A 19,557-nucleotide genomic window follows, 5' to 3' on the forward strand; every position below is an offset into this window, starting at 1 on the left:
GACGATGCCAATGCGGACTTTGTCGATTTCTCAGATGAAGACGACTGCGAAATCTTCGCCGCGTCTCCCGACGACGAGGATATTGATGTAGGCTTTGACTATACAGGCTTGGCTTACCTAGAACCACCAAATGACGACCTCCTTACTCAACCTGCCCTCTCGCGCACTCTATCTGCGAGTATCTCGCAGAGCTCCCACTCGCGTTCTGTTTCGTCTACATCCTCGAATTCTTCCCTAGGCGAAGTCTACCCTGATTCCCGTTTCCGCGATCTCTCGCCGGACGGAAGCCATAGTGACATATGTTTCCCAAGCTCTTCTTCCACTGAGAGCGAAGGCGATGTCCTTCATTCTCCTCCCGACGATTTCATCACGGATGCTTATTCCTGGGAATGTACCCCCACTCCACCCACATCAATGTATATAAGCGACCCTGACGTGATGATGTTTGAGCCGGGCACATCCGTCGATACGATCACACCCCACGACCACCGCTCTACTATCATGCAACGCGACTTCGACTGGGCTCACGAAATGGTTGACGGTGATGGTTGGGATCGCAGAGGGCGTGAACCAACGCGCCGTCCCGACTTTTCTGGCTGGGCGCCAAACGGTAACGGAAATGGTGGAGGCCATGATGAAAAGGGCCGCGGTTGTGGAAACTATAATGGGGGCTGGGGTGGCTCGGGGGACGACGGCCGAGGCGGCGATAGGAGGGGGATGCGGTCATCGTTCTCGACACCATCATCCTCAGATGCTTCCTCCGAGAGCGAAGATGATTCCGAAGGCGAGTATGGACAAGCATCAAAATCTGCACAGCCCAGGGATTCAGACGACGACGTTCCACTCGCTCAACGAATTCCTACTGCTCTCAAAGCCCAAAAGACGCTGAGATTGAAGACAAAGGAGGAACGGGACCAGCGACGGAGGGAGCGTGCCGCACGCAGAGCTCGCCAAGAGACGCTCCGTCCAGCAGGCGCAGCAGCTCCAGCCCCTCAGTTGATGTCCAGCACGCAGGAAGCCGCATTGCATGCTTCTAGATCGATCCGGCGGCCTCGTACACAGACCGTATCAGGGCCTCCTCGTCGGATGCCTTTTGCCGTTGAGGATCTCACGCAGCGCTTGCAGCATGTGCAGGCTGCGGATCTACGAGGCGAGTCTATCAATGCGATAAGGAGTCCGTCGCCTCCCAAGGCGGCCAAGACGCTCCGCCCCATGCGCTCGTTCCACCAACCGGAGCGGCGGCGGTTCGACGATCATGCATCAATTCCTATGCCTATGCCTGCGCCTCTTTCAAGGTCCACGACGCGAGCGCGTAGTCGGCCACGTGACGATACGCACCTAGCAGCTCATTCCCGACGCGTGGTCAGCGAGATGCCTGCTGATATGGAGCAAAAGCTCTGCCGCTCTACAACACGTAGTCGGCCGAGGGCGCACGAAGACGCGCCGCGCGCCTATAGCGAGATGCCGCCGGATGCTGAAGTGAAGCTTGCTCGTGCGCGGAGTCGGGTGCGGAGTCCTAGTCAGAACCGCAACGAGGATGTGATTCCGCCCCTTCCTAGGCATTCTGAGGAACGCAAGTTAACCAAGGGAGGAGGGAGGACGTCGTCGGAGCAACAGAGAGCGATGGGCTCGGTCCCAGTCCCTATCGTCAAAGGTGTTGTATCGCAGCAGCGTATCTTCATTGGTGATAGGCAGAGTTACAATATGGTCGAGGTTGGCGCATCGACGAATGCTGGAGATGTGGTTGATATGGTGGAAGCGCAGGGTTCATTGAAGGGCTGGGTTGGTACAGGAGGTTGGATGCTTTGGGAGGTTGCTCAGGACTTTGGAATGGGTACGTTGATTTAGTAGTGACAGACAATATGCTTCTGCTAACTGATACATTTAGAGCGCCCTATCCGAAGCTTTGAGCTTCTCGCCGATGTTGAAGCCTCGTGGAACAAGGATAAGATGGTAAACATCTTCGTGCTCAAATTGACAACTCTGGCTTCGTTGCTTCGTCGTACGGTGTGTCATGTCGTTACTGCAGTGTTTGAACGCCTCTAATAATGGTTGTCAGGCCATTCCGTCAGTCTCCCCTCTCCATTCTGGCTATGTGGAATGGGAAATTAAACGCGGCAAATGGACCAAACGTTGGCTATCCCTTCGTGAGCATAGTTTGTTTCTGTCTAAGCGCGACAACGTGAGTGGATATCTTTGAAGACGAGTGAACCATCTGAACAGTTATTATTAGGGCAAAGACGAGATGTTCCTCTGTTCCCTATCCAATTTTGACGCATACTTCGTCACCCGACTACATAAGGCACCTAAAGCCTTCGTCTTCGCTCTGAAATCTACCGACAATTTATCACTCTTTGAGAATACTGCAGACTATCTACATGTCTTTTCTTGTAACAAGAATGATGGGGATCGATGGATGGAGAGGATCTTTCTTGCTCGTGTGAGTGCCTATGGTTATCCGTCTGATTGATAGGTCTAACCCTCCTTTTTGTAGTCCTATGTCCTGCATCAGGAACGTAACGTTCTGTTTAACCCAAAGACCACTACTGGGCTGTCCCGGGCTGGGACGCGGAAAGGAACTGGTCGTCCTGTCCAGCAGCCGCTTGTGAATGTTGGTACGACGGATGTGTTTGAACCCGGTTCGCTGCTGCGCAAGCAGCAGAACGGTATATGATCACGACAACTATGATATTGACATGCCTACCTATCCACCCTACTGCCTATGCGCTGTAGACTTTGTATCCTTACTATCATTCGTTTTCCCTGCCGACTCCATGGCAAGTATTAGATTTTTGTTGTAAAAGGATTTGTTATACCAGTAAAGAAAAAAAGCGAATAATGAATGCTATACTCTAAGGACACGACAAGGAAAGAAAGTTGTCTAATATCTTTATAAAGTTCTGCATAACGCTAACAAGGAGCTTGCTGTAAATAGACATACGGTAAGTAGAAATAGAAAGTAAATACACTACTCATCGACAGAGATACCTGCTCTGAATTCGGCCTAGTCGCCTAATAAAAGCAATCTAAAACACTGGTCCCGGTCTGAACGAACTTACGTCCCTACCCTTACTCCTACATCTACTAATACTTATACAGTCTATGCAAAAACGTCATCCAGCCACCGCTCGTAATCGTATTCTGGTTCTCCCGCCTCGTTCCGTACACTTGGCATGACTTCCTTCAAGTAGTCTACAGACGATGCCGGAAGGTGGGCAATGCGCAAGTCTAATTCTGTTACGAAGAGCTGCAAGTACGATGAGCGCGGAATTTTGTCAGAGGGAGACTAAGCAGACCTTGTCGGAAGCAATCCCGCGGAAAGCTTCACGTAGTTGCTCGGGAGACGTCTGATCCTCTGTTATGTCCACCTAGGAAAGAAATTAATTAAGGTCGGTCGACGCTGAGAGAAAAAAGGCAGCATCATTCACCAAAAGATTAATGAAGGCCTCGAAGCTCACAGCCCCGTAATCTTGTACCACTTGGTCATATATGTAATTCATATCCTCGTCCTGTATACCAGACCTGAGTTATGATAAGGATCGACAAGCACTGCACGTACAGAATACACAATGCCTAGACTCGCCAAGGCCGCCGTCATTTCTGACTGATTGAGAGTATTCGACTCGTCCCTGTCGAAGTACCTGAACGTGCTTTCAAACTGTTCTAGCTGAGCGGGCGTGAGGTTGGTCATATTTCGTGAAACGATCTTGTAAAGCGGCTTTGGTGAGTGGATCTATAGTACTCACGCCGATGAGTCATACCTGGTTATCGATGAAAGCTATCTTTTTAGCAATACTTTGCACGACAAGCTCTAGTTCAAATTCTAGATCCTGACAGGTGAACACTGTATAATCGTTCTCTTCGACGTTAGCAGCGGCGCACTCAGCTTCAGCTGATGCGACATCAGCTAGCGTCTCTGAAAGAGCAGGTATTCGAGTTTGAATATGTTGCACTTCTTGTTGTTGGGCCTAAGAGAGAGTTGGTTCACCGATGTTACGTGAGCAAGATGCGACATACTTCAAGAGGACCATCGACAGCAGCTAATTCTGATGATATGAGATGTAAACGACGCTCAAAATCATTCGCAACATCGGCAAACTGCTTTCGGAGCCTTTCCTTGATTCTGAAGCAAGAAAAAATTAATGATGATCACATGCATTGAGAACCACTTACTGCCGTATCTGGGCGTTGATGGACCGGGAGCGTTGCGCCTCTGATGCCAACAAAGTCTTCCAAGCCTCGTCTAGATCTTGCAAAGCGAGACCTTGGGGAGGAACGTACTCCCGCAGTCCATATGTCTTCAGTTTTGTCTGCACATTGCCAAACAAAGTTGCTATATCTTGTTTCTCGGTTACCCACGTCCGCTTCGTGGTTTGTTTGTAAGTAGTGAAGTCAGCGGAGTGACTCTTGGCGTCTGTGTAAGTACCCGAAAACATACTTGCCGACCATTTCGCTTGGACTTCCGAAAGGGCACGAAGAAGCTGTGACCGTTTCGTAAGGGATACGGCAGTGCAAGAGAATGCTCACTTACCAGTTTAACGCGGCGCTCATAATCGTTGCGTGACAACCATACAGATTGCATTAGTTCCGCAAATTTGTCAACTCGTCGAGATACAGTTTCTGCTTGGTCTATAATCATATTGATAAGCGCGGAATCAGGTAGAGTGGGATACTGACAGACCCATCGATGAAAAGGCGTGGAAAAAACTTGCGATGTAAGTCATGACACTCCGTTCATCGGGATGGTTTGAGTCGCATAAATCTTCCACTTCGAGAAGTTGCTGGCCAGTAACTAAGTAACAGTCGAACCTCGGCGAGAACTGCATACCGGAATGTTCAGGTGGTCGGCAGCAACTTGGAAAGCTAATCTTGTATTGGCATGTCTGTCACTCTAGAGTGTTGGCATCAGACATCTGTAGAATGTAGAATGGCCCAGTGTAACCAACTTTGTCGAGTTTATCATAATCCAACAAGTCCGGTCGATGACAGTGAATCAAAGCACATCTTGCGGACACTATTAGCAAGAGTATTGAACGCGATGCAACATTTATATACTAACAGAGCCAGGCCGTCGGACCAACTGAGGGAAAAATCTTGCACGTTGACTTCCTTGTAAGGCTCCGTCTTTCGCTGACACCAGAGTAGGAGACCCTCTTTTGCGGATAGACCCTCTTCGCTATAGTGGGTATCAGATAAGAGACTGGCAGAAAAAAAGGCAGTGATGACACGCGCCTGATATCCGCAATGGTGAATCGTAAAATGAGAGTCCATATCATCCCGAGTATGAGTTTCAGGTTCCCATCGATAATATCTGAATTCTGAGGTGAGCTGGACATCACCAAAGAAATATTTTGGTGCACCCTCCGGCCCAATATTTGTGAGTTTAACACCTCTTGAAGTGATAAATTCCAAAGCCTTGTTAACATTTTCGGCCTTTTGGATTCGCATTCGGGGAGCCTTATTGTATCGACCGAGAGACACGTCACCTGAGAAATCGTAGAAGTTAATACGATAAGAATTGGCCTCATTAATGGTCGTAGGACGCACCCATGATTTCCTGTTCCCATCCTCGAACCATTCGTTACGAAGATCCATCACAATCAAGCACACACCATGAGCTGGATGAGCCGAACGCCATCAGATAGGTCCTTTACTAAGGATGACATGGGCGGATAACCATTGAGCTCGAGCTTCGTATTGAGCCTACATGGACAATGGAAGACGGGGAGAGGAAGAATATTGTGCCACTAACCATTTGCAGAACGTCCGCTCCTGTACATCGCGCGACCTCGCCTCCAAGGATTCCATTACACAGAAATCAGTAACAATTATTTGGGTGTAGAGTATCCGAACGAAAAGTGAGCTCGTAAGTAAAGATGAGAGAAAGAGGCAGAAGACGAAATGTGTCCAAATGCGTCACGCGTCCAGGCTTTTTTCAAAGTCCGTCACGCGCCGTGTTCTTGACTCTTGACCACCATCACCGCGGTGCACAATGACGACCCAGTTCGACAGGATTTTCCATGGCACGTCGCAGGAGATTGGCAGTACGTTTAGGCCTTGTTCTGTGTGGTGGTACCGCTGACAAATTTCCCAGAATTTCGTGTCGCAGCGACCGGCATGGCTTGGAAAGGTGTGGAGTCGGAAGGCGTAACTGCGATGCAGGCCCCAGAAATCAAGTGGGCTCAGTGGTTGCGCGTCGCTCGCAATTTTCAGCTCCGAGTCGGCCTAGCTGGTCACAAGAAAGAGACCTTTGACGGCTTCATGCGAGAGGTAGGATATTAGCTGTGTTTTTCTGGTGTATTATCATGCTGATGCGTTATCAGGATCATGATAAAGTTGAGGCACTCATGCGAAAACATTTCAACATCACGCTGGAGACCAAGGAAGTGTCGCTGAGAGGCTGGAACTGGGGCGTGACGGACTTCCAAGGTTCGCTGCTAGTCTGTTCAATTTTGTACAGCATTGACACCATCACGTAGGCAATGAGCTTGCATTTATGGTTGCAGATAGAACGGCATTTATGCTGAATCTGCAGCAAGTTAACAACTCCAATATCGCCGCTCGCACCGAAGTCGCGCTCGAATTCACTCCGGGAACCTCGAAGTCTAAACATGCAGTAGACGAGTTGACAGAAATCCGCTTTTTTGTTCCTGGCACTCAACCTAAAGTGAAAGGGTCTGAGAACGGGTCCCAAAAGTCGGATGACGAAGATGACGCAGAGGAGCAGAGCGCTGCTCAGGTCTTCCACGACTTAGTAAAGGAGAAGGCAGAGATTGGAGCCCCCTCCGCCGACATTATTCTCAGCTTCGACGAAGTGCTTGTGCTCACTCCTCGAGGACGATATGACGTCGATATGTACACTGGGTTCTTGCGACTGCGTGGTAAGACCTATGACTATAAGATCGTCTACTCCAGTATATCGCGTCTCTTCCTCTTACCCAAGGATGATCAGCACGTCCTCTTCATTTTGGGTCTCAATGATCCCATCCGCCAGGGACAGACGCGGTACCCATATCTCGTCATGCAGTTCACTCGCGAGGAGGAGATCACGGCAGAATTGAACATGTCAGAGGAGGATATCGAGAAATATGACCGGCTGAAGAAGAGCTATGAAGATCCTACGTTCGAGGTTGTATCAAGCTTGTTCCGTGCGCTCTCTGGGAAGAAGATAATTGGTGCTGGGAGCTTCCAGAGGTGAGGATCACTGTCACTGTATTCCTGTCTTTTCATCCTTACATTTTATAGCCGCGACGGTCATCCTGGCATTAAAGCGAATCTCAAAGCCACACAGGGAGACCTCTTCTTGCTTGAAAAATACATATTTTTCGTTTCCAAACAGCCAACGCTTGTCGAACTGTCCGACATTCATCAAGTCTTTTTCTCCCGTGTCGCAACAGCTGCGAGGACATTCGATCTTCGGATTGTCACAAAAAACGGTCCTGAATACACGTTCACGTCTATCAACAAGGAGGAACAAGAAAGCACGCAGACCTACCTTAAAGACAAGAGGATTAAGATCAAGAACGAACAAGTGCCAGACGCGGAGCTGTTATTGTCTGCCGCTGTTGGTGATGATGACGACGACGATGAGTCTATGCGTAGTGTCGACTCGGATGTTGATGCACCCAAGAAGGTGTCAAGGAACCGTGACGACGACGACGATAGCGAGTCTGATGGTGAGTTTTTGTCTTCATTCGAATATCTCAGCGTCGCTTATCTCCATACAAGAATCCTTCGAAGCTTCCTCCTCCGATTCGGGTTCTCCAACAGAAAGCGATTCGTCTGAGGGTGGGGCAGCAACCGCCTCTGATGCCAGCGGGGATCGAGACTTTAAGAAGAAAAAGATGAAGAAGAAAGTGAAAGGCGTAGACGGTGCTCCCAAAAAGAAGGCAAAGGAAGACGGGAGCGATGCTGAGGATGATAACGAGGCTGGAGAGAAGGAGGCACCCAAGCCGAAGAAGAAGAAGAAGAAAGCTGACGATGCTATGGATGTTGATGGGGACAAACCGAAGCTGAAACCAAAGCCCAAGCCCAAAGCTAAATCCAAGGTTGATGGTGACGGAGACGCCATGGATGTTGACGAAAAGCCCAGACCCAAACCGAAGCCTAAGAAGAAGGAAGGAGAGGCATCGGAGCCGCCGAAGAAGAAGCAGAAAACATCGTCCGACTGATCTAATACAAGTAGTCGTAGTTCATTCCTAGCCTTAAATTATATCTTGCTCTGTTGTACGCTAAACCTTCACATTTTCATGTTCTGAGAGATGTCCTTGACGGGTTGGTATATTGTCAGAGGTTAGACAAAGGCGGACAAAGACCTGTTAGAACTTAATTTAGGGTATCCTCAACGACAACACACGTTTCAGTTCATATATTACGGTAAGGGCGGTCCGTGGGCCCCGCCTTGCCAGACAAAACGCAAAAGCCATCAGTTTATTCACGACGCCGATAACGAACTCCTCAGAAATGTTGTTCGACCTGTTTGCCAAGATCATGCGCTTCAAGTTAAATTTAAACTGAAAGTACCGGTACCATCTCTAACTTATTCAAGAAAATTTTCACTGTACTAATTGAATTTTGGATCAAGTTCGCAGTTTCGCAAAAGCTGCTATTGCCTAGCATCCCCCCGGTCCCACACGGTTGAATAGACCGGGCCTGAGGTTCAAGTTGTGGCACGTCGTAGCAGTATTAAGCACAGAGAGTAGCCCTGATGAAACGACTACGCTTAGCTGGGAGCACTCGTTATTATCACCAGACTTGCCGTCCTTGGTAATTTCTTTCCCGATGCTTCAGCTATATGACCTTGGGTGCGCAGAAGGTGGCTACTTCTTTGCACCTCAAAGCCAAATTCATTCCGGTGTCGCTGGCGTGAGCCCTGGACCTTGTGCTGATCGGGACGTCTTTACTTGGAATCTTATCTTTTGACTTGACCGCCAGTGTCACTGAAAGCCCGACTGCTTCAAATGGATGGAAAACAAGAGAGCCAGTGATAAGCCTAATGCATCTACCTAGATGCCATTCTCCATCTGACAGTGACAGTCTTATGGACGTTCGATGTGGCAATATTGGCTACTGTTCGGGACGGCCTGAAGCTGGTGGATCGTCATCCGGATCCAGTACCATTCTATGAAGAGGGCCTTGGGCTTTGTATAGCTTTCGTGCATTGATCCTCGTGCATTACTTGAGACTTTGGGGCAGTTTAACTATGAACCTTCACTTTTTTGACGTTTGTGTACGTCTCTTCCTCGATAGTAGCGTAAGTTGGGTTTCCCTCCATTCCATAGTTCAGAAGTGATGCTTTATTTCTGATTATCAGGAACGCTCCCCACATCTTCCATGAGTCTCTTCTGTCACAATGGACACCGGACATTCTAAACAGGCCATACTGTGCTCTTTTTATGCTCGGATAAAAAGATTGCACCGGTCGCACGGAATGCCTTGGATATATTCTCTGTAACCGGGACCTTATCACGGTCCAGACATGGTTCCTACCCGTACATGACATGATTTTCATATTCTGTATGTATGATTTTTTTGCTTCGATTTTCTAAAGCTTACGACAATCGATGATTGACTACTAGGACATACATAATCACACCATATACCTTGGTTACTACGGTGGAGATCGCCACTGTCGGCGAATCTTTTCCGTCATGCCTGCCTCCATCCATTCTTTTTGACAGTAAATCACGGTTTTCTCGCGGTACTACATGCGGTATGCCGTTAGAGCAATATCAAGTCCATAAGCCTTATCGTCGCCAAGAGCTCCTGCTTCGCCTTTCGACCATCCAATACGCAAGGTTCGCTACGATCGTCAACGCGCCCATGGAGCTCTTCCTCGTGGCGATGTCCCCTGCAACACATCGATTTTTCAGCCAAAATGACAGCTGTATAGCAACGCGTCAACGATCAACAGTATAAGAAGGCTGGCATGCTTCTTGGTTGCAAGTATCGAACCTCCTGGTTCTACCCTTGACTTGTCCCTCGTTTTTAACGTGAATCTATTTGATCATGTTCAGCACAGTCGCGCTCTCGCTTCTTGTTGGCTCTTCTGTGGTCTTTGGGAACCCCTTCGTCGGACCGGTGAAGCCTCGACAGACGATTTCGTGCGTCGAATTCTACATTCTTTATCCATGAATCCGAACTGACTCGGACGTGGTGTCAATAATAGTCGTTGCGGAACTTTTATTAGTGATGAGAGGATCCTAGCTGCGGAGACCCACTTTAGGAACAACAAAGTCTTGAAGACCCAGAACGGGTCTGATGCGATTATCGATATTCAATTTCATGTCATCTACTCGGACCAGACAGAGGCGGGCGGTTACGTCCCGTGAGCATCTACTCTATTCTTTCATTTTGTGAGCCGCTTCTGACTGGACTAATCAGTGATACCCAAATATCTGATCAGATAGACGTATTAAACGCTGCTTATACAAACTCAGGACTTTCGTTTACGCTTGCCAACACTTCATATGTCAATAACTCCGACTGGTTCTCAAATGTTGGTCCGGATGAGTGAGTCTTGAAATACACTTGTTGTGGGTTACCCTCTTGACGATGTCGACAGATCTTCACAAACCGAAATGAAGCAACAACTTCGCCAAGGAGACGCTGCTACACTGAATGTCTATACTGTCGGTTTTGAGTCAGGTAGTGGTGCAGGTCTCCTGGGTTTCTCAACCTTCCCTTCGGACTATGAGAGTGCCCCAGAGGACGATGGTGTTGTTATCCTCTTTTCCTCACTCCCTGGAGGTTCCACCCAAAATTACAATGAAGGTCAGACGCTAACGCACGAGACCGGCCATTGGGTTGGGCTATACCATACCTTCCAGGTAACGCTTGAATCACCTTGTTCACATGACAAGTTATTTAAATATGTATTCATCAGGGGGGATGCGATGGTGATGGTGACGATGTCGACGATACTCCGGCAGAGGAGTCTCCCGCACAAGGATGCCCGACGAACCGCGATACCTGCTCTGGTGATGGAGTTGATCCCGTCCGTAAGTACTTGGCAAATACCTCTATTCCAGCTGATTCTAGCATGCTTTTGCAGACAACTACATGGATTATTCATACGATTCCTGCATGACGGAGTTCACTGATGGTCAGATTACGCGTCTACAGGACCAAATGCGAACGTATCGTGGAATCGCTTTCTGAGCAATTTTTTTAATTTTTCAAAGAGGTTATACCTTTGTCGACAATGCACATTCCTTTCAATACCATTTTTGTGCCGAGCTTCAACGTCTTGGTGTGTTGAGGCAAGACTTCTTCAGTGAATTGCCGAGTTGAGACGTAAGGATCCGTGCGGGAACGATGCGGAATCGGAGGCAAAATTGACCCAACGTGCTCCGATTTCCCACGTTCGTCAATCCACGTCTCTTTCCTCCCTTTACCTTTTTTTCTTCAGTACCGTCATGTCTCTCCCTCAGCCTGTCCCACCCTCCTGGAAGGTATTTATTTTCACCTCTTTCTCGAATTTATTATCGATGCGCGTGGCTCTCAGGATCTCGGAAAGTCGTCGAACGACCTTCTGACCAAAGATTTCCCTTTCTCTGGCGCGACTCTCGAGGTCAAGACCAAGACTCCCTCAGGCGTCGTGTTCAAGGTCGGCGGTAACAGGGACAACAAGTCAAACATCATCAATGGAGACATCGAGTCTAAATACACCAACCGCAAGCATGGTTTCACCTTCACGCAGACCTGGACCACTGCCAACGTCCTCAAATCCCAGTTCGAGATTGAGAACCAGATTGCCAAGGGCCTCAAGCTCGACTTGAACACGACTCTCCAGCCCGAGAAGGGCAACAAGTCGGCTCTTATCAATGCTGCCTACAAGCAGTCGGGCGTCCACACTCGTGCTGCTCTTGACGTGTATAAGGCCGGTCAACCTCTGTGCTTATTTTCGCGTTCTTATCCTTTTTCGATGTAGGGACCCACCTTCACCGCTGATACCGTCCTTGGCCGCGACGGATTCCTTGTCGGTGCTGAGTGCGCCTACAACGTGACCGAGGGCAACATCACCAGATACGCCGCCGCCGTTGGATACAATGCACCCGAATACGCTGTCACCATTCACGGTCTCAACAACTTGAACACCTTCTCTGCCAGCTACTACCACCGCGTCAACGCCGACGTTGAGGCTGGTGCCAAGGCTGTTTATGACACCAAGGCGACTTACGGCGGTGTTGCACTTGAAGTGGGTGCTAAGACGTGAGTATTTCATCATTCAGGGTTAGGTGCAGATCCCTAATTTATATTTAGTTACCTCGATGCCAACACTGCGTTCAAGGCCAAGATTAACAACTCTGGTGTCCTTGCCCTTGGTAAGATCATCACTTGATAATCCTATGTCGTACTCAACGCCCTGCGATACAGGCTATGTTCAGAACATTCGTCCGGGTTTCAAGGCATCCTTCGGTCTTGCCCTTGACACCCAAAAGCTGAACGACACTACCGCAACCGGTGGCCCCTCGCACAAGGTTTGTTTTGGTCCGCTGTCTCCATTGACTCCTGACGCTGATATCCACCAAGGTTGGTGCAAGCTTCACTTTCGAATCATAGATAAAAGAAGGACGGCAGTTGAGGATGAGAGCGGTTACCGGAACATCTACGATTCTTTCAGTGTAACGCATGCTCATATAAATATTTTTACGGAAGTCTGGGGGTGTGAAAACGTATGGTCTGATTTTCCCATCCAATTTATGATCGTGATGCGATCGTCATGTGGTTATGAGCGCTGTATTATTCATATCAGCGCTCGTCCGTCACCTTCGTCTTTCCGCGTCAACTACCACCTTTTATTTTCTTCCTCTTTCATTCTCTCTTTCTCGCGTCAATTTATTCAAAATGGCGAATACCGACCGTGGCCCTGCAAAACGTTCCTTGACGGGAAAACACACACTCCTTCCTGCAGTCAAGCCCAATGGGGCCTCGTTTACCGATTATACACGGGATGAGCTTGCTTATAGTATTGTCGCTTGGACGTTTGGTCGGGGTTCAGTGGTACGTAGCTTGGCACCTGTCCATGATGCTCAAGTCCGACCCAGCCCCTAGATATGGCGTATATGGCCAGCTGTACTCCTCCATACGCTGTTTGCCGCCGGTAAGGATATCGCACATTTCTCGACGACATATGAAGTATTAATATCGTATTCAAAGTGGTTGTCTATCTTCAGTTGAAGGATTACCTGGTCTTGAGTATCCCTAATATTATGCTCACGGTTCTTGGTGCGTGTTCTCTCCTTCGTGGGGGAGTGTTCTTATGTATGTGTTGCAGGTGTCGTCATCGGTTTTGTGATCTCATACCGTGCTATGAGCGGGTAAGCCTCCGCTGTACATAAGGAGTACAATCTGATATCTTTCCTAGTTATGATCGCTATTGGATGGGGAGAACATGCTGGTCTGATGTCATTAAATATGCTCGTACCATGGGCCGCCTCGTTTGGTTTCATGTTCCCCCTCGCTTGGCGCCAAAAACGCCTCAGGAAATTGAGTCTGGTCGGACTAATCGGTCGCCTGAGGAGATGATCAAGGTCATGACAGAAAAAAGGATGGCGTTGGATCTTGTGGAAGCGTAAGCTCTTCTGCTTTCTGACGTATACAAGTTTAAGATGTTTTCCTAGGTTCGCTGTGGCCACGAAGCACCATATCAGAGGTACTGTCTCTTACATCCAGTGCTGTACTGAGAATCTAATCTGCCAGGATACCAGGCGAACTTGGAATCTATTATGACGATCTCTACGATCTCGTTCTACCTCTTCATGATGTACGTAGAATGCACCTATCCAAAGATCTCCATTTTAAACCTATCGTATCCAGCGCGAACATCCAGCCGAGCAAAAGGCTGCGGCCATGACCACCGCTCTTCTTGTTCCTTCTAGGGTCCATCGTATCGCGTCCAACCCATCTCTTCCCCATGCACAGCTATCCCCACCCATTTCATCGTCTTCACGTCCCAACCTTGACACGCAAGAACCTGTCATCCCACCTGTTAATGCATATGGTACATTCCACCCTTCCAAGCAGGCTTCGAGCATTTCTCTCCGGCACCAACTAAAGCGGAACGCTTCCTCCTCATCTGTACACAGAACGCTCCAGCCATCCCAGCAAACGAGTGGCGACAATGTGATGGACCGAGTCTCTGGTGACCTCATTCCTTTTGCCGGTTTTTTCAGCACCATCCGTGGATGGTTCAGGAGAGCAGACTATGTTGAATCTCTGCCGAGCAATGTTAGTTACTTCTTGTTGAAAGTATCATAATCCTGATACTTTTTTTTCATAGGATCTACGAAAGGATCCATACGGCGCGGACAGCAGCCAAAGGAAATGGAGCGGGCCCATCCAACCTGCTGCTAGTGGCAAAAAGCATCGTCCCCGAATCGCGGGTGGAGGGGAGAACCTTCCTTTGGAAATTCTGAGGTGCTTGAGTGAATGGTTCAGCGTTTTGGAAGATCGGAATACGGTGCCTGGTGAGGGGTTACTCTATGGGATTTTTTGGTTCACGCTCATCCATGTCATAGGGACAAGTCTTGGGTCTATGATTGGACTGATAGCTTCTATGGAGGATACTCTGTCGGGTGCGTCATTCACTTTGCTCGTTCTGACAACCGTAACCTTTTACACGTTGCAGCTCTGGAAACAATCCTGACGACACCCCTGCCTTTGTAAGTACTATAGAATTACTCGTGTTTATCGTATCTCACCACACTGTATAGCGTGTATTCTGTGCATATCAGGTATGATGTGCTGCTGGCGTTCTACTCTTTTGCTAACATGCGCCTTCGGTTGTTACAGACAGTGAGCCTCTCCGTGCTGTGACCTGGTTCCTTTCTCATCTGACTTTTAGCACTGTATGGCTATACCTCTTCTTCCTACCTTTCCAACTCGTTTCGACGTTTGGCTGGCATACCGTTTCAGGCGTTTGCATCGCCGCATTCATTTATCTGGGTTTCCTCGCTGCCGGCGAAGAAATCGAGCAACCTTTCGGTATGTTACAACTACGCTAATCCATGTCTTATGATGCTAACCATTTGGTATCATGCAGGCTATGACGAGGTTGGAATCACATTGCCCCGTTTGAAGTTGGATACTGACCTATGGACTACTTAGAATGACCTCGACCTTGACATGTTCTGTCGCGAGATAATTCATGTCGACATCGAAAACCTCAAGAAGTCGCCTTGTTTAAATGCCTATTTCCAGCCACCTCAGAGCCAACAGCCCGTCAGACAAGGTTCTTTGACCCTGACCGAAACGACCGCCTATTTGACAGAAGATCCTGACAAGGATAACGACAGTGACTTTGAGCTGAATGATAGAATTGAGGGACTTGGAAGTTCTACGAGGAATTCCATTGCGTCGTTAGCATAAGGAAAGGTGGTAGTATGATCAACTTGCATATTTCCATCTTATCTTTACCTAGATTTTACGCTTATATATATATACTATACCTTCCACATTTTTGTTTACCCCACGTACGCACTAGTACTGATAAAGTTACACTGTACCGTTCCCATAACAAAATCCAGTACCTTATTTTCTCTGAACGACGGCATATAAGCATTCAAAAAGCATTTTATATTGACGGAGTAAAGGTAGGCGGCTACATTATCAAGAAGACACCTCCTTTTTCTCCTCAGCTGCAGCCTCCTTGGGAGCATCGGAGGCCTGTTAACAAAAAAATGAGCGGATGAACAGTGACAACATGATTTCTCTCACCTCTGCCTGCTGAATAGACTCTTTCACTTCCTCGGCAGATACGGGAGTCCCTTCATCATCTGTTATGGTTGCAGGCTCAGAGGTAGTTTCCGCGGCGGGTTCTGCCTCCGCAGGTTCCGGAGTGGATTCTTCAGCTGCGGGTGCAGGTGCCTGCATTGTACAGTAAGTCTTCAGTAACAAAGACTAGAAAGGAGACGCGCCTCTGGTTCGGGTTCGGGTTCTGCCTGAGTCTGCCAACAATCATTGATTCACCTCATATCACAGACAATCAGAAACTTAACGCACCTCAGCTTCCTTCTCCTCAACAACCGGCTCTGGCTTGTGTTCAGACTTGGCATGGTGGTGGTCCTTCTTTTTGCCGTCGGGCGCGAGGAGGTACAAGAACTAAGTTTTTGTCAGTGACACGTCAACTTCCTCCTACGCTGCCGCTCACCAAAGGACCAAAGACAACAGCGGAACCAATCTACAGAAGTATGATTATTCTCCCTTGTACGCATAGATAGAAAGAAGGCAAAAATGACGCACAATCCAAGGGGTATCGCTGGACCGGCCTGACGAAGCATGGGTCGAATTGAATCGCTTGCAGCTGGGGGCGGCGACGCGGTTGAGGGCAGTACGCCTCAGCGTAGCGCGTAACGATGAAGTGAACGCGCGAGAGGCCATTTTAAGAGGGACCGCAACGAGTCTGGTCTAGTCTATGTACGAGTCAAGGACAAGTCGTAACTTACGGAAAGGACCGGCTCAAATCCCGCCAACGGCTCAGGGTTCCGTCATCGGTGACGAGTAACATCATTTATTCACGACAGTAAGGTAGCATATCAAGCAATATTATCTACCAAAAACAAGTTCTACCAGTTCAGTCCGAGCCGAGACATGTACACCAAACCCATCGCTGCCTGGAATGGGTCGTTCTGACCGAGTTGTTCGTCCAACAGACAAGACGAGAGGACATTGGTGTCGTTAGGGTAGTTTTGATTGGCGAGGACGCTGAGGTGCTTCAAGGGCGTGAGCTGAGGGTTTAAAGTGTCTTCCAAAGATGACGAGGTGGGTGGGTAAGAGTACTGCATTACAAAAGGTCAGCATACAATCAGGCATAGATTTGGGAACGCACATGAAGGGGAAACGGAAGTTGCGCCATGAAAGATGGCTCTTGCATTTGCATAGCAGAAGCCTGGGCGTAAGGCGTAGCACACAGAACTGAAGAAGGTATATTGGTATTGAAAGTGTAGTCAGCGGGCTGGGCACGCATATAGTCAGGCAGGGAGTTCTCTTTGCTGTCAAAAAGCCAAGGCGAAGACAGAGACTGAGGGTGATACAGCATATATGACTGTTCTGTAGAAGGAGGAATCCAAGGCGGCTGATTGAAATCGGCACTGGCGTTCAGAGAAGCCGTCGAAACTGGCGTAGGTGCAGAGATAGAAGAATGGTTTGCTGATGCGGATGCAGTTGTAGATGGCGAAGAGCCGAGCGGTTCATTATATGCATGGAAAGCCTTCGCTACAGATAGCGGTGAACTGAGCAGCTGAATCTCGTTTTCATCGGGATACTCCAGTTTGGGAATAACGAGCTGTTTCGCCGGCGTAGCTTTCTTGGTTCTCTTCTGTGCGGGTTTCTGGGGCGGTGTAACAGTATCAAGGACGGTTTCTTGATATTCAGCCTTGAATGAGCAAACGTCTTCCTGCTTGACGCGATTCTTCTTCCTCTGCCGTATGAACCAGTTGGTGATCCACTTCTTTGGCCTAAAGTCAACGACGAAATATGAGCGACAACACTGAACAGTCAAGAAGAACGTGCAAGCCAGTCCGGTCAAACAAAATCTCCAGCTGCTTCGCGTTTGCAGTCTGAGACTGGGTATACGCCTCCTTCAATATCTCTGTCTGGACCCTGTTAGCGCGGATAACGACTCTCTTCGAGGGTTTGTCATCGCTCATAATGGCTTGGAAATAACAACCGCGATGAGCAAGTGTGGCCGCATGAAGAAGAGTAAAATACCTGGGCGCGTGGTGGTAGTAATCAAGAAAGGCACATGGAAGGAACCTCAGAGTCCGAATTACAAACGGCGGACTGGGAACCACGATCGTGATTATGACCACCACGACGTTCACCATCCAGGACCTCCAGAAACTGCACGATTTTGCCTGCGACCTCGCCCGACGCGCTGGGCGGTACCTCCGTGAAGACCAGATCCGTCGGCAGAGATACGTCTTGGCGACGCGGGAGAAGTTGAACTCTGTGGATCTGGTAACCGCCGCTGACGAAGGCGTAGAGAAACTAATACAGTGAGTAGATATTCTCATGGGGTTCGTCAAGAAGATGCTGAGATATCAATGCACAGTGATTCGGTACTGATTGAATATCCAGACCACGCTGTAGGTAGATAATCTTTCTGCTCGGAGTCGTCTGCTCATCGGAGATTACGATAGTTTATTGGGGAAGAATCCTATTCCGCTGGAGAGGAAAAAAGATTTCTTCTGAAGGATGGTCCGACATGGTAAGCACTCTCCGTGATTCGTATCATGACCCGTAATCTCATGATTCGTGCCTAAGGATTGTCGACCCCATAGATGGGACCGTTAACATGGTCCATATGTGTAGGAAGGTCCTCCTTTGACGAGATCACGGACTAAAACGTAATCTTGATCCAACAGTCCCGATGACAGCGATATCTATCGGTTTCTGTCTTAATTCCGTACCAACCGTTGGCGTTGTATTCGCTCCGTTCCTAGGGGGAGAAGGTTCGTTCGACTGTCATTGTCAGTCATCACATTTTCGCTGATAGTATATATAGGAACCCTTTATTCTGCGATACACCACCCCCAAGGTGGCGCCTGGATCTCAGAGTTTGGGCCTAACGGTCCACTAACGCCTCTACCCATCATAAACCCTCCACCACCACTTCCAAAGAGTGCGCCAAAGGGGTACGTTATTAACAACGGTAGCATTCCTTCGTCGCTGATTATCGATGATCCCTTAGGTGCTTATTTTTTGGTGAATGGGGCAAGGATCGCAGAGATAACCCTCAGTCAAACCTCACGAAAAAGTCCACCAATTTTGTTAACATGGCTACAGAGATAGGTGGCCGGGGAGGTAAGGGTGGTATGGTTCACGGCTTAAGGAGTCTTGGAAGGTCAGTTCTTACACCAGTCTACTAGTATACGAAATTGAAGCTGTTTCATCGCAGTTCAACCCTCGATATGGTGTATGTCGCTTCTGGTCAAGGCGATATCATGTTCGAAGGTCAGTTTGCTCTTACACTTTGATCTAGCCATATATGACAATCTCTCGTAGCGGGATGTTGGGAATGGGACGTCTGTGCGGGCATAGCCATCCTTTTACAGACTGGTGGTATCGTCGTAGATTCGAATCCACCGGACGGTCTTTCAGACACGAGTCCTGCTATCCCAATGGCTAACTTGGGAGGGCGGCGGTGAGTTTAACCTTCTTGTCGACCATCCATATAGTTGATCTGTGGTTGCAGATACCTTGCCATACGCGCATGTTCTGAAGATGCCCAGGGACGTTCTCCAAGGACACAGCAGGAGGCACTGGTGCGTGAAGTGTGGAAGCGGACAGAGAGATTGAATTATGAGCGACCGATATAGAGGTGTAGAATTTTGTCAAGTCGTACAACATTAAAGTATGATAGAGGCGGTCCAATTTACATGTAATACTCGGTGGCGATCAGTATATGCGTCAGTTGGCATTTGTTATGCCGACGCTGAAGCCTCAGTACTTGCTTCAGTGCTCACTCAGTGAAGTGAAAAACAAAGTCATGATGGTGACGTAATCGAACGGAATGCTGGCCAACTGTTTTCGTCCATCACAGCTAGCTGTTTT

The 19,557-nt window shown here is 48.6% G+C and overlaps 9 protein-coding genes across 9 annotated transcripts; 6 read left to right on the plus strand and 3 right to left on the minus strand.

Moving 5' to 3' along the window:
* Positions 1–531: 531 nt before the first annotated feature.
* Positions 532–2,674, plus strand: EV420DRAFT_1618257 (uncharacterized protein; the record flags this gene model as incomplete). The annotated part of the gene is made up of 5 exons (XM_060475317.1): positions 532–1,834; positions 1,889–2,007; positions 2,060–2,182; positions 2,234–2,440; positions 2,495–2,674. The coding sequence occupies 5 exons, from the start codon at positions 532–534 to the stop codon at positions 2,672–2,674; spliced, it is 1,932 nt and encodes a 643-aa protein (XP_060335462.1).
* A 186-nt stretch (positions 2,675–2,860) lies between these two features.
* Positions 2,861–5,925, minus strand: EV420DRAFT_1515965 (actinin-like protein). Its single transcript, XM_060471913.1, has 17 exons — positions 5,753–5,925; positions 5,613–5,703; positions 5,548–5,557; positions 5,361–5,486; positions 5,233–5,311; positions 5,060–5,176; positions 4,947–5,004; positions 4,829–4,891; positions 4,682–4,781; positions 4,532–4,629; positions 4,174–4,481; positions 4,018–4,123; positions 3,762–3,968; positions 3,560–3,706; positions 3,429–3,509; positions 3,297–3,368; positions 2,861–3,247 (listed from the first exon to the last, which is right to left on the minus strand). The coding sequence occupies exons 1-17, from the start codon at positions 5,806–5,808 to the stop codon at positions 3,101–3,103; spliced, it is 1,866 nt and encodes a 621-aa protein (XP_060335463.1). The 5' UTR covers positions 5,809–5,925; the 3' UTR covers positions 2,861–3,100.
* Positions 5,926–5,956: 31 nt separating this feature from the next.
* On the plus strand, positions 5,957–8,288 carry EV420DRAFT_1302618 (SSrecog-domain-containing protein). The gene is made up of 6 exons (XM_060468423.1): positions 5,957–6,044; positions 6,095–6,270; positions 6,324–6,429; positions 6,480–7,194; positions 7,246–7,676; positions 7,729–8,288. The coding sequence occupies exons 1-6, from the start codon at positions 5,993–5,995 to the stop codon at positions 8,169–8,171; spliced, it is 1,923 nt and encodes a 640-aa protein (XP_060335464.1). The 5' UTR covers positions 5,957–5,992; the 3' UTR covers positions 8,172–8,288.
* A 1,720-nt stretch (positions 8,289–10,008) lies between these two features.
* Positions 10,009–11,160, plus strand: EV420DRAFT_1618260 (metalloprotease; the record flags this gene model as incomplete). Its single annotated transcript, XM_060475318.1, has 6 exons — positions 10,009–10,103; positions 10,169–10,327; positions 10,384–10,512; positions 10,565–10,829; positions 10,886–11,000; positions 11,054–11,160. The coding sequence occupies 6 exons, from the start codon at positions 10,009–10,011 to the stop codon at positions 11,158–11,160; spliced, it is 870 nt and encodes a 289-aa protein (XP_060335465.1).
* Positions 11,161–11,309: 149 nt separating this feature from the next.
* EV420DRAFT_1515970 (eukaryotic porin/Tom40) lies at positions 11,310–12,666 on the plus strand. The gene is made up of 6 exons (XM_060471914.1): positions 11,310–11,453; positions 11,507–11,881; positions 11,933–12,213; positions 12,265–12,326; positions 12,379–12,482; positions 12,535–12,666. Exons 1-6 carry the CDS (start codon positions 11,418–11,420, stop codon positions 12,562–12,564), a joined length of 888 nt encoding a protein of 295 aa, XP_060335466.1. The 5' UTR covers positions 11,310–11,417; the 3' UTR covers positions 12,565–12,666.
* EV420DRAFT_1037692 (Bestrophin, RFP-TM, chloride channel-domain-containing protein) lies at positions 12,527–15,420 on the plus strand. Its single transcript, XM_060465458.1, has 16 exons — positions 12,527–13,005; positions 13,057–13,105; positions 13,162–13,230; positions 13,280–13,322; positions 13,370–13,576; positions 13,626–13,657; positions 13,713–13,768; positions 13,822–14,232; positions 14,285–14,471; positions 14,523–14,579; positions 14,633–14,666; positions 14,718–14,738; positions 14,797–14,799; positions 14,849–14,988; positions 15,047–15,057; positions 15,112–15,420. Exons 1-16 carry the CDS (start codon positions 12,733–12,735, stop codon positions 15,370–15,372), a joined length of 1,854 nt encoding a protein of 617 aa, XP_060335467.1. The 5' UTR covers positions 12,527–12,732; the 3' UTR covers positions 15,373–15,420.
* Positions 15,421–15,467: 47 nt separating this feature from the next.
* EV420DRAFT_1037681 (uncharacterized protein) lies at positions 15,468–16,477 on the minus strand. The gene is made up of 7 exons (XM_060465457.1): positions 16,246–16,477; positions 16,154–16,183; positions 16,006–16,104; positions 15,921–15,950; positions 15,721–15,870; positions 15,534–15,669; positions 15,468–15,483 (listed from the first exon to the last, which is right to left on the minus strand). The coding sequence occupies exons 1-6, from the start codon at positions 16,381–16,383 to the stop codon at positions 15,613–15,615; spliced, it is 504 nt and encodes a 167-aa protein (XP_060335468.1). The 5' UTR covers positions 16,384–16,477; the 3' UTR covers positions 15,468–15,483; positions 15,534–15,612.
* Positions 16,478–16,503: 26 nt separating this feature from the next.
* On the minus strand, positions 16,504–17,772 carry EV420DRAFT_1744753 (uncharacterized protein). Its single transcript, XM_060480107.1, is given in 4 exon segments — positions 16,504–16,781; positions 16,832–17,491; positions 17,511–17,656; positions 17,713–17,772. The coding sequence occupies 3 exon segments, from the start codon at positions 17,649–17,651 to the stop codon at positions 16,569–16,571; spliced, it is 1,014 nt and encodes a 337-aa protein (XP_060335469.1). The 5' UTR covers positions 17,652–17,656; positions 17,713–17,772; the 3' UTR covers positions 16,504–16,568.
* Positions 17,750–19,516, plus strand: EV420DRAFT_1515980 (uncharacterized protein). The gene is made up of 10 exons (XM_060471915.1): positions 17,750–17,999; positions 18,056–18,089; positions 18,144–18,211; positions 18,268–18,311; positions 18,369–18,455; positions 18,509–18,638; positions 18,695–18,847; positions 18,902–18,957; positions 19,009–19,147; positions 19,199–19,516. The coding sequence occupies exons 1-10, from the start codon at positions 17,806–17,808 to the stop codon at positions 19,320–19,322; spliced, it is 1,029 nt and encodes a 342-aa protein (XP_060335470.1). The 5' UTR covers positions 17,750–17,805; the 3' UTR covers positions 19,323–19,516.
* The last annotated feature ends 41 nt before the right edge of the window (positions 19,517–19,557 follow it).

Source organism: Desarmillaria tabescens, assembly GCF_030435595.1.
Source record: "Desarmillaria tabescens strain CCBAS 213 chromosome Unknown EV420scaffold_6, whole genome shotgun sequence".
In the NCBI taxonomy this organism is placed as follows: Eukaryota; Fungi; Basidiomycota; class Agaricomycetes; order Agaricales; family Physalacriaceae; genus Desarmillaria; species Desarmillaria tabescens.

Coding starts and splice junctions, on each gene's coding strand:
- EV420DRAFT_1515965 (XM_060471913.1), bottom strand. CDS start 5,808: ATGGAATCCTTGGAGGCGAGGTCGCGCGATGTACAGGAGCGGACGTTC. Junction 5,704..5,752: donor GAGCGGACGTTCTGCAAATG/GTTAGTGGCACA, acceptor TTGTCCATGTAG/GCTCAATACGAAGCTCGAGC. Junction 3,969..4,017: donor CTGTCGATGGTCCTCTTGAA/GTATGTCGCATC, acceptor ACTCTCTCTTAG/GCCCAACAACAAGAAGTGCA.
- EV420DRAFT_1302618 (XM_060468423.1), top strand. CDS start 5,993: ATGACGACCCAGTTCGACAGGATTTTCCATGGCACGTCGCAGGAGATT. Junction 7,195..7,245: donor GGTGCTGGGAGCTTCCAGAG/GTGAGGATCACT, acceptor TACATTTTATAG/CCGCGACGGTCATCCTGGCA. Junction 7,677..7,728: donor CGACGATAGCGAGTCTGATG/GTGAGTTTTTGT, acceptor TCTCCATACAAG/AATCCTTCGAAGCTTCCTCC.
- EV420DRAFT_1515970 (XM_060471914.1), top strand. CDS start 11,418: ATGTCTCTCCCTCAGCCTGTCCCACCCTCCTGGAAG. Junction 12,214..12,264: donor CTTGAAGTGGGTGCTAAGAC/GTGAGTATTTCA, acceptor ATTTATATTTAG/TTACCTCGATGCCAACACTG. Junction 12,483..12,534: donor CCGGTGGCCCCTCGCACAAG/GTTTGTTTTGGT, acceptor ATATCCACCAAG/GTTGGTGCAAGCTTCACTTT.
- EV420DRAFT_1037692 (XM_060465458.1), top strand. CDS start 12,733: ATGAGCGCTGTATTATTCATATCAGCGCTCGTCCGTCACCTTCGTCTT. Junction 13,658..13,712: donor CACGAAGCACCATATCAGAG/GTACTGTCTCTT, acceptor CCAGGATACCAG/GCGAACTTGGAATCTATTAT. Junction 14,667..14,717: donor CTGACGACACCCCTGCCTTT/GTAAGTACTATA, acceptor CACACTGTATAG/CGTGTATTCTGTGCATATCA.
- EV420DRAFT_1037681 (XM_060465457.1), bottom strand. CDS start 16,383: ATGGCCTCTCGCGCGTTCACTTCATCGTTACGCGCTACGCTGAGGCGT. Junction 15,871..15,920: donor AACCCGAACCCGAACCAGAG/GCGCGTCTCCTT, acceptor TGTACAATGCAG/GCACCTGCACCCGCAGCTGA. Junction 15,670..15,720: donor AGTCTATTCAGCAGGCAGAG/GTGAGAGAAATC, acceptor TTTTGTTAACAG/GCCTCCGATGCTCCCAAGGA.
- EV420DRAFT_1744753 (XM_060480107.1), bottom strand. CDS start 17,651: ATGAGCGATGACAAACCCTCGAAGAGAGTCGTTATCCGCGCTAACAGG. Junction 16,782..16,831: donor AACTTCCGTTTCCCCTTCAT/GTGCGTTCCCAA, acceptor TTTGTAATGCAG/TACTCTTACCCACCCACCTC.
- EV420DRAFT_1515980 (XM_060471915.1), top strand. CDS start 17,806: ATGACCACCACGACGTTCACCATCCAGGACCTCCAGAAACTGCACGAT. Junction 18,848..18,901: donor GGCTTAAGGAGTCTTGGAAG/GTCAGTTCTTAC, acceptor GTTTCATCGCAG/TTCAACCCTCGATATGGTGT. Junction 18,958..19,008: donor AGGCGATATCATGTTCGAAG/GTCAGTTTGCTC, acceptor AATCTCTCGTAG/CGGGATGTTGGGAATGGGAC.